Source organism: Aquarana catesbeiana, linkage group LG01 (genome assembly GCF_042186555.1).
Source record: "Aquarana catesbeiana isolate 2022-GZ linkage group LG01, ASM4218655v1, whole genome shotgun sequence".
Classification (NCBI taxonomy): domain Eukaryota; kingdom Metazoa; phylum Chordata; class Amphibia; order Anura; family Ranidae; genus Aquarana; species Aquarana catesbeiana.
Genome location: NC_133324.1, coordinates 136,593,710 through 136,607,583, shown reverse-complemented (window position 1 = coordinate 136,607,583; position 13,874 = coordinate 136,593,710). Strand labels below are relative to the sequence as shown.

General features: G+C 42.2%; 1 protein-coding gene across 3 annotated transcripts in view; it reads right to left on the bottom strand.

The window, feature by feature from the left end:
• Positions 1–13,874, bottom strand: part of FAM169A (family with sequence similarity 169 member A) — a 148,495-nt gene that overhangs the window by 49,268 nt on the left and 85,353 nt on the right. For 2 of the 3 annotated variants that reach the window (XM_073624118.1, XM_073624125.1), the window contains exon 6: positions 10,373–10,552. The exons of the other annotated variant lie outside the window; for it this stretch is intronic. In XM_073624118.1, coding sequence (XP_073480219.1) covers positions 10,373–10,552 — 180 coding nt within the window. The remainder of the gene's footprint in view (positions 1–10,372; positions 10,553–13,874) is intronic. 3 annotated transcript variants of the gene reach the window in all.

Sequence of the window (13,874 nt, the reverse complement as noted above, 5' to 3'; positions counted from 1 at the left end):
ATTGACTTCAGTACAACCAGCCTGCCCATAGACAGATCACATTTCCATCCATCTATGGCCGACCTTACACAGAGATTTTTGCTCTCGCTCCCAAAATCACAAGGAGCAGCAGTTCAGGGAATTAAAGGTAAGTGTAAACAGTTGGTGAGGCTGGCAATAAAGTGATCCTGTTTTGGGTAAAGGCATGGGTAAGGTGCTTGGGTAAATTGTAGGTTCACTTAAAAAAAAAAAAAATCTGTTGCTGCCACTGCTGAATGGTCCCTATCGTTTGTCCTGAACTCTGTCGCAGTAATTTTTCCTGGAAAGTTTGGCTTTAATGCAAATCTAGAGAAAAAATAAAGGCATCTACAAAAAAAAAATGTGTACAGAAAAATCTTTCTAATTATAAAATGCACAGAGTACAAAAAAACAGAATTTTTCATGGTAGTGGTCTTTTTCCAAGGTACAGCAAAGTCAAATAGGTATTTGCAAACAGGGTGCTTATGTGAGCTCTCAAATGGACTTTCTAGCCCTGAAATGGCTGGTGTCCTGGCTAATCACATACACAAGAGGCCCAGAATGGTAATTTGTAAAGGACAGAAAGCTTTAGTTCTGCATTAAATAGAAAATAGCATACAGTGACAAATAATGGCAAGCATATTGAAAAAACAAATGTGGGTGAATTTTTATGAATCAATAACAGTAATAAGCCCAAATGTAACACAAAAAAGGAGACTAATGCCGCGTACACACGAGCGGACTTTATGGCAGACTTTGCCCGGCGGACTTTTCGACGGACTTTATGACGGACTTTGTGAATGAACGGACTTGCCTACACACAATCCACCAAAGTCCGTCGAATTCGTACATGATGACGTACGACCGGACTAAAACAAGGAAGTTCACAGCCAGTAGCCAATAGCTGCCCTAGCGTGGCTTTTTGTCCGTCGAACTAGCATACAGACGAGCGGACTTTTCGACCGGACTCGAGTTCGACGGATTGATTTAAAACATGTTTCAAATCTAAGTCCGTCCAACTTTTGAGAAAACAAAGTCCGCTGGAGCCCACACACATCGAATTGTCCGACGAAATCCCGTCCGCCAAGCAAAGTCTGCCGTAAAGTCCGCTCGTGTGTACGCGGCATAACAGGCCTCGTCCTAGTAATATAGAAAAAGAGATATTTACAAACTGGAGAGAAAACTCCTGTTGCCTATAAATGTGGACTATAGCAGCACAATATCGGAGACACTGAAAATTGAAATAAAGTCTAATCTTTATTTATATGTTAAAAAGAAAAAAACATAACAATAGTGGTATTGTGTACCATACATATTAAATTGGTAGTAAACACACAGGGACAAAAAAATAAAAAAATACCTCCAAGGCATAAAGAGCTAGTATGCATAGCATAGAAGCCCCCGCAGCAATCCCAGCACACCGCTTTGGCCGGCGGCATTTCTCCCGGAGTTACTTCCAGGTATTGCGGGCTCCGGCGATGTGATTGGCCGGAGCCTGTGATGACGTCACTGTCGTGTATGCGCACGGGAGCTGCCGGTAACGGCACACTAGCTGAAGAAACGGCATGTACGAGCCATCTCTTCAGTGCGCCGACGACGTCGGCGCATGCGTATACAGTGAATATCTCCTAAACTATGCAAGTTTAGGAGAAATTCATGGTAGCTACAGATAAGCCTTGTTATAGGCTTACCTGCAGACAAAAGTGGTTGTAAAGGGTTTACAACCACGTTAACCGCTTCAGCCCCGGAAGAATTGGCCTCTCAATGACCAGAGCACTTTTTACAATTTGGCAGTGCGCTGATTTAACTGGTAATTGCGCAGTCATGCAATGTTGTACCCAAACGAAATTTGCGTCCTTTTTTTTCCCACAAATAGAGCTTTCTTTTGATTGTATTTGATTGCTTCTGCCATTTTTATTTTTTGTGATATAAACGTAAAAAGACCGAAAATTTGGAAACAAAATGATATTTTCTACTTTTTGTTATAAAAAAAATCCAATATACTCAATTTTAGTCATACATTTAGGCCAAAATGTATTCAGCCCGTGTCTTTGGTAAAAAAATGTCACTAAGCATATATTTATTGGTTTACGAAAAAGTTATAGCGTCTACAAACTAGGGTACATTTTCTGGAATTTACGCAGCTTTTAGTTTATGAATGCCTATCTCATTTCTTGAGGTGCTAAAATGGCAGGGCAGTACAACCCCCCCCCCCCCCCAAATGACCCCATTTTGGAAAGTTGACACCCCAAGGAAATTGCTGAGAGGCATGTTGAGCCCATTAAATCTTTTATTTTTTTTGTCACAAGTGATTGAAAAATGACAGAAAGTAAATAAAAATTACACAAAAGTTGTCACTAAATGACATATTGCTCACACATGCCATGGTTATATGTGGAATTACACCCCAAAATACATTCTGCTGCTTCTCCTGAGTACGGGGATACCACATGTGTGAGACTTCAGGATTTCTAAAGGCATAATTTTTTGATTTCACTCCTCACTACCTAGATGTGCCAAGATTGCACAACCCCGGGAAAATTACAATTTTTTTTTTTTTGCACAGTTGTCACTAAATGATATATTGTTCAAACATGCCATGGCATATGTGAAATTACACCCAAAATACATTCTGCTGCTTCTCCTGAGTGTGGGGAATACCTCATGTGTGAGACTTTTTGGGAGCCTAGCCGTGTACAGGACCCCAAAAACAAAGCACTGAAAACCAAGCACCGAAAACCAGGCTTTCTAAGGGCGTAAAAAGGTGATTTCACTTCCTCACTACCTATCACAGTTTCGGAGGCCATGAAATGACAAGCTAGCACAACCCCCCCCCCCCCTCCCCAAATTGGAAAGAAGACACTTCAAGCTATTTGCTGAGAGGCATGTTGAGTCCATGGAATACTTTATATTTTGCCACAAGTTTTGGGAAAATGCATTTTTTTTTTTTTTCACACAAAGTTGTCACTAAATGATATATTGTTTAAACATGGCATGGTTATATGTGGAATTACACCCCGAAATACATTCTGCTGCTTCTCCTGAGTATGGGGATACTACATGTGTGGGACTTTTTGGCAGTGTAACCTCATACAGTACCCCGAAAACCAATCACCGCCTTCAGGCTTTCTAATGCCCTGCACACACGAGCGGACTTTTCGACCGGACTGGTCCGACGGTCTATTCGACGGACTTTCGGCAGACTTTCCCAACGAACGGACTTGCCTACACACGATCACACCAAAATTCCGACGGATTCATATGTGATGACGTACGACCGGACTAAAATAAGGAAGTTGATAGCCAGTAGCCAATAGCTGCCCTAGCGTTGGTTTTTGTCCGTCGGACTAGCATACAGACGAGCGGACTTTTCAACCGGACTCGAGTCCGTCGGAATGATTTATTTTTGACCGAAAAAGTCCGCTGCAGGTCCAATAAAGCCCGGTTGAATTGTAGTAGACAAAGTAGACACCCCAAGCTATTTGCTGAGAGGTTGAGTATTTTGCAGATCTTGCTTTTTGTCACAAAGTTTTGAAAATTAAAAAAAGAAAAAAAAAAAAAGTTTTTTCTTTTCTTTCTTCATTTTCAAAAACAAATGAGAGCTGTAAAATACTCACCATGCCTCTTGGCAAATACCTTGGTGTGTCTACTTTCCAAAATAGGGTCATTTGGGGGGGGGGGGGGGTTGTCTATCTGGACATTTTAGGGCCTCTGTAACTGTGATAGGCAGTGAGGAGTAAAATCACAATTTTACGCCTTTAGAAAGCCTGAAGGCGGTGATTGGTTTTTGGGGTCCTGTACGTGGCTAGGCTCCCAAAAATTCTCACACATGTGATATTCCTATACTCAGGAGAAGCAGCAGAATGTATTTTGGGGTGTAATTCCACATATAACCATGCCATGTTAGAACAATATATGATTTAGTGACATCTTTGTGTAAAAAAAAATATATATATATTTTTAATTTTCCTGAAACTTGTGGCAAAATATAAAATATTGCATGGACACAACATGGACACAACATGCCTCTCAGCAAATGGCTTGAAGTGTCTACTTTCCAAAATGCGGTCATTTGTGGGGGTTTTGAACTGTCCTGGTATTTTATGCACAACGTTAGAAGCTTATGTCACACATCACCCACTCTTCTAACCACTAAGAGAAAGCCCTTTCTGACACTTTTTGTTTACATGAAAATTTTTATTTTTTTTTTTTGCTAGAAAATTACTTTGAACCAGCAAACATTATATATTTTTTTAAAGATTAAAATTGTGGGTGTTGCAATTTTTTTTTTCACACAGTATTTGTGCCGCCATTTTTTTCCAAATGCAATTTCTTTGAAAAAAAAAACACCTTTTTTAATTTTAATGCACTAAAACATACTATATTGCCCAAATGTTTGATGAAATAAAAAAGTTGATCTTATGCTGAGTACATGGATATCAAACACGACATGGTGTAAAATTGCGCACAAACATGCAGTGGCGACAAACAACATACATTTTTAAGTCTTTAAAATCCTTTACAGGTTAACACTTTAAATTTACAGAGGAGGTCTACTGCTAAAATTACTGTCCTCAATCTGACCTTTGCGGTAATACGTCACAAGCATGCAATTGCTGTTTACATATGACACCAGACCGACACTTTTGTTCGCCTTTGCGCATGAGCACAGGGGGACAGGGGTGCTTTTTTTTTTTTTAATTATTTATTTTGCATTTTTATTTTATTTTTAAACTGTTCCTTTCATTTTTTTTTGAAAAAAATGGCGTCTATTAGACCCTAGATCTCTCCTCTACCCTCAAAGCATCTGACCACACCAAGATCGTTGTGATAAAATGGTTTGCCAATTTCCCAATGGCACTGTTTATATCCGGTGAAAAGTAAGTCATGAAATGCTTGTAGTTTCTGGTTTCTTAGGCCATAGAGATGATTGGAGCCATTCTGGTCTCTGAACAGCTCTATGGTCAGCTGGCGGAACCACTGGCTGCATTCTCGGGTTCCCTGTCGGGACAGGAAAGCCCGAAAAAAACATGGAAGACGGTGGGGGGGGGGGGGCGTTCCCTCCCACTGCTTGTAAAAGCAGTCTAGAGGCTAATTGGTTGCTAGGATTGCTTTTATATGAAAGCTGACCGATGGCTGAAAAGAAAGATACCTAAACCTGCAGGTATCATTCTGGTATAACCACTCAAAGTCTAGCAACATAGCAGTACGTTGCTGGTCCTAGTTGGGCATATATTGTATGGTGGCTGAAGGAAAAAAAGAGATTGATCGGTGGGTATGCCCACCATTGGAATACCGCCCTTCATCCACCGCCCCTGCTTTTCGGAGCAAATCGCTCCTCCACCCCTGCCCCCATGCTTCGGCACATAAGCTCTTTTTTTTAACTGTGGTGGTGAAATCACCTCCTACAGTGCTGGAGTCACGACTTTACGTTTTGCGGGAGCAAACGCTGTTGCTGTTAGAATAAATAAACCTGTGCTGCAGCTGAATGGTGTACCTGCTAAGTAAATGATGGCTAACAATAAAACAAAGTAACATTACAGTATAACAGTAAGACATACAATACCTGCAAAGCAAATACAATAAAACATAGTAAAAATAAAACATTACAGTTCTAAAATACAGTAACAATACAGAGAGAACAATAGATATAGAACAATAGAGAGTGAACAATAGAGTGAACAATAGAGAGCGAACATAAGAGAGAGAAGAAAAATAAAACCACAACTATTTTTGCCTTTTTTTATTTTTTGTGTTTTTGTGTGTTTTTTGTGTTTTTGTGTGTTTTTTTTGCACTTTTATATAAACTGTAAACGTTCCATCAAAATGGCCATCTCATCTTTCGAGATCCTGTGTAAGTGTGCCCTAGGACTATGCAATTCTGTACACTACGCTCATACTCCACTAGTCTGTGTTATCGTTTGAAACAGTCACCGATGTAGAGACCAGGTTGGTCAGGACAGGAGGGACAATAAATGCGGGTGTCACGCCTATATCCGCGTTTTCTGCAGACAAGACATGTTCTTTGGGGATTTCTTTGGGTAGGGGTACCAGGGAGGACATATGGAAAATGCCTCTCATGCAGCCAGCTCACTGCATTTGCGTTGGGAAGGTGGGCCACAGCACCGTCTAGAAACAGGAGGGCTGTGATCTCTTCCTGGAATTTAAGGAAGGATCCAGTTCGTCCTGAAGCTTTGTATAGCACATAAGCATTCAGCAGAGCCAATTGGAATAAATATACAGACACTTTTTTGTACCAGCATCTGGCCTTACAGGCAATTAGGTACGGCACCAACAACTGGTCGTTGAGGTCCACCCCTCTCATGTTAAGGTTGTATTCGTGGACAGAGAGGGGTTTCTCCACAACACCAGTCGCCGTAGGAATTTGGACAGTCGTATCTGCGTGAAGGGAGGAAAGAATGAAAACATTCCGTGTATCCCTCCACTTCACTGCTAACAAATTATTACATTTCAAGCAGGCTCTCTCCCCCTGTCTAGGTCAGGACTCTACAAGTGGTTGGGGGAAGCCCCGGAGATTAGATCGCACGGTGCCACATGCACCAATTCCATAATCAAAGAGGTGAATAAAAAGTGGCACGCTTGTGTAATAATTGTCCACGTACAAACCATAAAACTATATGTATAGCCTGTCGCCTTGTCACAGAGCTTATACCATATCTGGCATGCTTGCTGGGAAGATACTGTTTGATAGACAAGTGGCCAGAAAACTTAATCAGGGACTCATTAACGCAGAGTAAACAAGGCTGCAAACTGTTGGTTGAAATGGTTTACGAGGGGGCGAATTTTGTGGAGCCAATTGTATTCAGGGTCACCCCGAGGACGACAGAGTTCATTGTCACTGAAATGCATGAACCACAAGATCTGCTCGTATAGTGTCCCGCTCATGGAGGCAGAGAACAGGGGCATATGGTGAATTGGGTCAATGGACCAATATGATGGCAACTCACTTTTTTTTAACTATGCCCATGAGGAGGGATAGGCCCAGAAAAGTCTTAAATTCGGAGACCGTGTTAGGTCTCCCATCTCTGGCAAGGGTCAATTGGGTATTAGTGGTAATTAATTGACCAGCATACAAATTGCTTTGGTCCACAACAGATCTATAGAGATCTTCTGTGAAAAATAGTGAATAAAAATCAAGTGACATAAAATCAACCATTTCCACCTGAATTCCGAGTTGGCCAGTAAATGGAGGAGGTACGGGTGCTGCAGAAGTGGCGGGCTCCCAATTCGGATTGGCAAATGCAGCAGAAAGGGCACTATGGGCTCGACGGGCCTGTGTTTGTCTTCTTGGTGGCTGCGGGACTCTACTTGTGCTAGACACCTCACCAGCTTGAACTGCACGTATGGGACTCGCCACGTCACCAAGTGTTACTGCAGTGCTGGATGTACAACCAGGATGTACTAGACCGCTGGTGCTTGCCAGCTCACCAGAAAGACTAGTACTGGCTCTCTGCTCCATAAGAGAGCCCTGTGGTTCTTGCACCCCAACAACAGCAGTAGAACGGGGTCGGGTACGCCTGACCTTGGCAGGGACCACTACTCCATCGTCAGAGCAATCTGTCAGGGTATTGCTGCTGTCTACCGGTTTGTATTCTGAGCCTGAATCTGGCAAATGGGTGACTTCCTCTTCAATCTCATCTGTCATGCTCAGAAACGTGTAGGCCTCTTCACTAGTGTACCTTCGATCGGACATTTTGGCCTCTAGATTTACTTTTACAGTAGTGAGACTCACAGGAAAAAGAGCTCCTGACTGTCAGCGACTGCTTCAATCGCTACCAAAAAAGCTGTTAGCGTTCGCAGGGATCAGGCCTGACTCTGCGAATGCTGCAGTTATGTGTGTTGTGTTTTTGTAAATGACAGTGATCGATTGATACTGCACTTGGGCAGAGCTGGGCGGAGGGGCTAAATGCAGGTGCTAGCAGGTATCCTGGCTGATCCCGCTAACTCTGGGTTTTTGGGACCCCTAAACTATTGGGGACGCTAATATAGGGAGGTGTATGGTGCATGCATGGGTGTTAGCGCTATTGGCACTAATCTGATGCTGCCTGGGGCGACGCAGACCCTAACTGATGCTAAAACCTAACTGATATCAACCGTGATCAGGGGATTTAAACGTTTATTAGGTAATATAGGGCGGGTGCCCTGACGCTATAAAAAAATAACTAACCAGCGTCACCCGTGACATTAATATGGTGATCACTGGTGACAGGGGGTGATCAAGGGGTTAAACCTTTATTAAGGGGTTTAGGGGGGGTCCCTAGACCTATCTGTGCCTACTACTAAGTACCCTAACACTTATTATTGTCACAAATGACACCAGTACAGTGATCAAAGAAAAATATAAACACTGCACTGGGTGACACTGTGATAGGGAGTGAAGGGGTAACTGGGGGGTGGTGATCGGGGGGTGACAAGTGTACCTACATGTACTGGTGTTAGTGTAGTGTTGAGGCAACTTACTGTGAGATGTCTTCTCTCCTCTCTCTGGAACGAAAAGCGTTCCACAAGGATAGATGGCATCACTTCCCCTGCCTGTGTTTACACTTACACAGGCAGGGGAAGGATTTCATTTGCCAGAACCGATCACCAGGTCCAAGCCAGAAATCATTGGCCTGGGCCTGGAGACTGATCGGTTCTGAAGCAAACCCGATGTAAAGTAACGTCACTTTGCCCAGCCGAGCCAACCTGCCGCAGTACAACTGCGGCGGCTGGTCTGGAACTGGATAAAGTGGATGTAAACCTGAAAATGTTTTTTTAATGAAGACTTCTACCTGGTACAGTAGAGGATGTCAAGTCATCTGTGCCCAGTCTTGCCACGAAGAGTTAATCCAGCTCTGAGCAATCCTCTTGTCTTTTTGTAGTAAGATAAAAAAACCACACAAGTTTGTGTCACCACTTCCCCCACTGCTGTGACTGACATCTTATTTCTTTTTCTCATGAATAAGCAGAGAGCAGAGTGTGTGTTAGGATTCAAGCTTCACATCCCCCCTCCTTTCTTCTCCAGCTCTCCCAGGATTGGCTGCTCCACACCTCAGCAGGATTGGGCATGCTGAAGTCATGTGGTGCCTTTCCTAAGTTTTGACTGGATGTTACTCATCATGGGGCATGATCAGTCTGACTGAAGAGTAGGGGAGTGTAGAGGTGGACGGGGAGTCTTGTGACATCATGACTCCGCCCACCGAGCTCCAGCAAAGAGGCCACCCACTGATTCCAGTGTTTTGTAGGGCTCCTACTGCTGAAGGGGGTGACATTTGCAAGGTAGGGATACATGCAGGAGGCTTGCATGTATATATACATTAATACTGTGCCATTATTTTATACTGAGTGCATAGGTGTGCACAGCATATTGCATTAGGGTGTGCACCCCAAAGCTCAAACACATATGCATGTATGTACATATTTATATATACTGATGGTGTCAGTAGAGCAGTGGTCAGTGTCAGTAAGGCAGAGACTGGTGTTAGTAAGGCAGTGGACGATGTCAGTACTTTTTATTTTTTACAATTTTTTTACAATTTTTTTTTTTTTTATTATTTTTATTTTTTTACTATTTTTTTAGGAGCCCTATTAGGGGGCTTTAGTGAATTATCAGGGGTCTAAACCCCAGGAATCTGCACCAAACAGGGTGATTAGGGTGTGCCCAGGCACACCTGGCACACCCTGTGCGCACGCCTATGACTGGGTGAGTGGTGGGTTTACACCCACTTTAAAGAAACAGAACCCTCTGAATATTGTATAGTAAGATAAAAAGCACATATACAGACTAGGATGATAACTGTCCAGTATAGATGAGGTGGGCTTTCCGAAAGCCTGTAAGATCAACGCGTTTCACCAATTATTTGGCTTCTTCAGGACCCAGACATATGAAGAGGGCCTACTGTATAAGACATATTAATATAACAATGTACAACAGTATACAATAATCCACAGCAGTAAGAAGTAACAGGTCTGCATGTTTATATCAGTAGTTCTATGTGATGGAATGTCCACCCGAACTATGCCTAGGGCGGGCATAGGGGCACAACAGGCCCAACCAACCCGAGGGAGCATCTGTGTATCATCCTAGTCTGTATATGTGCTTTTTGTCTTACTACACAATATTCAGAGGGTTATGTTTCCTTAATATGTATGGTACACCATACCACTGTTTTTATATTTTTTATCACTGTATAAATAAAGAATAGGTTTTATTTTAATTTTGTGTGTCTCTGATGTTGTGCCACTATAGTCCACATTTATAGCCAACAGGAGTTTTCTCTCCAGTTTGCATCTATCTCTTTTTCTAATAATCCCAAATGTTTTCAGATATACATAATTTATATAAGGGACCTGGAAAACCCTGGTAGAAGGTTACCTGCATGCATCCTAGGTGACAGAGGATACCTTAGACCAAGTGTTTCTTCTGTAAAGGAGTCCACATAATCTTCCAACATTTGCAAAGCAAAATCTTCACGTTGAAATCGCTTCCTAACAAACATGGTGTCAAGTACCGGAAGTGTGTAACTTTGGGTTAGATACATTTGACATATACTTCCTGAAAGAAAAAACATAGACATTACTACATGATAGTGCTTCTGGTACAGTATTCTACCAGCAAGCCAAGTAAGGAAACTCATTCGTACTACTACTACTACAATACCTGTAAGGGCCGATTCACAGTAGGAGGTGCAGGAAAGGTTCTGTGCGCATTTCCTGCACTGAACATGAACACGCTGCACTTACGAGACATGTGCGAGTGCCATTATTTAGTAATGGCAGCCCAAATGCATCTTGCAGCCACCAAACCACAAGGTACTGCAGCATGATCCAAAAAAGTAAAAAAGAAATGAATGGGCTGTCAAAGCCAGAATGTGCTGGATCGCATGGGAAAGTGCGTGTTCAAACATGTGCATTACAGTGTGAACCTGCCTGGAAACAGGATAAATGAATAAATATAAAATAAAGCAGTAAGCTTGAAACAACTATGGTGGGGGAGGAGTTGGGAACTCAGGTATATAGATCACTAAAACAGCCTATTCCACAGTACAAGCATTCAGTTGACTCTTTAAATTGTTTTTATGACTTTCTTTGCAACAAAGATAATTAATTTAAACTGAATTAGGAAGAAATGGAAAGAAGACCTGTATTTCCTAAATGTCTCATACATCGCCATACACCACACTGACTCTGTTGAACCCTCAATGGAATGAACCACAAAAAATACACTGAAGGATACAAAGGGGTCTAAATAATAAAAAAAAATGTTGTGTGAATGTTTCACCCATTCGCTCAGCTGTCAGGAATAATCCTTTATTTTGCCAGGCCTTGATGGTGTGCTTGTGGTACAATGGGACTCCTCTGGAGGCCATCTCCACCCTTGGATCAGCCATTTATGGGGAATCTCAGCTGGACTCTATACACTGAGGAGCATATAACAAAAAAAGGGGGTGGGATACTATAATTGTAATTAAAGTTCACAAACACCTGAATAAGATGTACTGCCTTGTAACTAAACACAGGTAGAGAAGAAGGAAGGGTGGTCACCACATGGTGGAAACAGGGCGTCCCTTGTGGATAATCAAGCAGTTAATACGGCAGAAATCTGGACTTGCTGGCTTGTTGTAAAAATACTTTATTAAATTGATGATATTATGATAAACATCAAAAATAAAAAATAAAAACACACAGTGCTGACAATTACCCTTCACCACTGTAAAAACAATGTCACACTAAAGTCACCCGGTCCGAATGTCCATGTGGATGCACACATCTAGTGCGGTACCCCGCAATCGTGTACGATGCCGAGTGTGCAACTCACATGTACCTCATGGCTACCTAAATACCCCCTAAGCTGAGAGTCTCTGGTTGGAAATATATTGCCAATGATTCTGAGAAAAGTGCAGTTCTAATATGACTTTAAGATGCAGACATCAAATATCAGCAAAAAATATGGAAAATCCTGGCTCAGGTAATAGTTCCATGAGCAATAGCTAAGGAGTCTCAGGAATCCCAGATTGACGGCATTTCACAGTCTACACAGCAATGTACGAAAAATAAAAACCGCAGAGGTCATCAAATACCACCAAAAGAAAGCTCTATTTGTGGGAAAAAAGGAACGTCAAGTTTGTTTGGGTACAGTGTCGCACAAACGTGCAATTGTCAGTTAAAGCGATGCAGTGCCGTACGGAAAAAAATGGCCTGGTCATTAAGGGGGCAAATCCTTCCAGGGCTGAAGTGGTTAAGCACCCATTTATTAAGTGAACTTATTCACAGAACACAAAGGCTTTTGTGAATGAACAGCACAGAAGGGAGGGGTGGGCAGAGATGCTGTGTGTGAGAACATGGTGTCTCTCCTGTCAGAGCCCCTACTCTGATAACTGCACTCCTGAAGCTCCATAAAACTGTCAGATGTAAATTAAAGAGATAAGTCCAGGAGGTGGCTTGCACCTCACTGAACTTAACTCATGGTATGCAAGCAGATCCCTGAAGTTCAGCTTTAAATGGGAAAAAGACCCGGGGGTCTCATTCTCCCAAGCACAGAGAACTGACATATTATATTTTACTCATACTTTTTCTATAGCCAGTAAGTATCAAGAATCAGGCTATAAGATCTTGACCAAGTGGTACAGTATAAAGTACCAGCAGTCTTAGAAAACATATTTCCCAAGACCTCTTCTATGCGTTGGTGGTATGGATGTGCAAAAGGTACACTCCTACATATTTTGTGGTCGTGTAGCAAAATTAGAGGCCTTTGGACAAGGATGAGGGTGATTATTACACAATTGACTGATCTTGACCTGGTTGACAAACTGGCAGCTTATCTACTTCATCACTCCTCTCTGTATCAATTGGTAAAAAATTCAGAGAAGAACCAGGTTCTTGTTCTCCAGAACAATTTGCCAGCCATGCGGATGCATGTTTCTGAATGCAGCCAGTGCGCAATCAGGGACACGCACCAGCACAGCTGTCAAATTGGGACCAATGGCTGTGTCTGTGCAACTGCTGCATCCAAACAGATATAACTGGGACTGCCTGCATGCAGATGCATGAAACACCTGTGCATCCCCCTGCAGACAAAGAAAGCCCATCGCACAGGTGTACGGATAGGTACGCCCCTGTAAGTGAAGCCTAAAGCTATCCTCCTCAACATGCTATCATCAATAGAATGGGATAAATCACCCTAGAACTGCCCCTCCTTTTTTTCCTTGCCCCCTTCCCCCTGACTCACTTGTTGTCCTTTTCTTTTAATGCAGGTAATTAAATTTGTTATACTCTTCTGTTTTATACAAAGCGTGTAACAAGGACTGAATCAGTCTTTTTTATTCATCTGGATGTCAGAGTTGCAAGTATGTTTTGATTGTTGTGTAAGAGTTTATTGCTCTTTTGACTGTCTGTAATATACACCTTATATAAGAGACATTGATTGATATGCTCTGACCACTTCTATATCCTTGTGAAATATTTAAAATAAAGAATTAATGTCACTACAGTCATATTTTTTCTCCACTCTGGACCTCATATAATTCACACTTTTCAAAAATGTTTCAACACTTTTGGGTACCAGCATTTATTAAATCCTTTCAGAACATTTAATTGAAATTATAGCACATGTTGGAGGCAACAAGTTACTAAACAGCACCACCAGGAGCCTGCACGTGTCTTTATTTGTCAGATTCCTCTGATTGCCATAGGGGCCCACGAACCCAGACAAACTCAATATGCATGAAGCAAATTTCATATGCAAGCTGAAGCCTAAGTATGCCCTTTTTGCATTCCTCAATGTGCATAGTTTACTGACTGACTAATAAAAACCTGCTCATTTCGAATAGGGATTGTGCCAAAGCTTTCACTATAAAGCTAAACTCCAGGAATTCCGC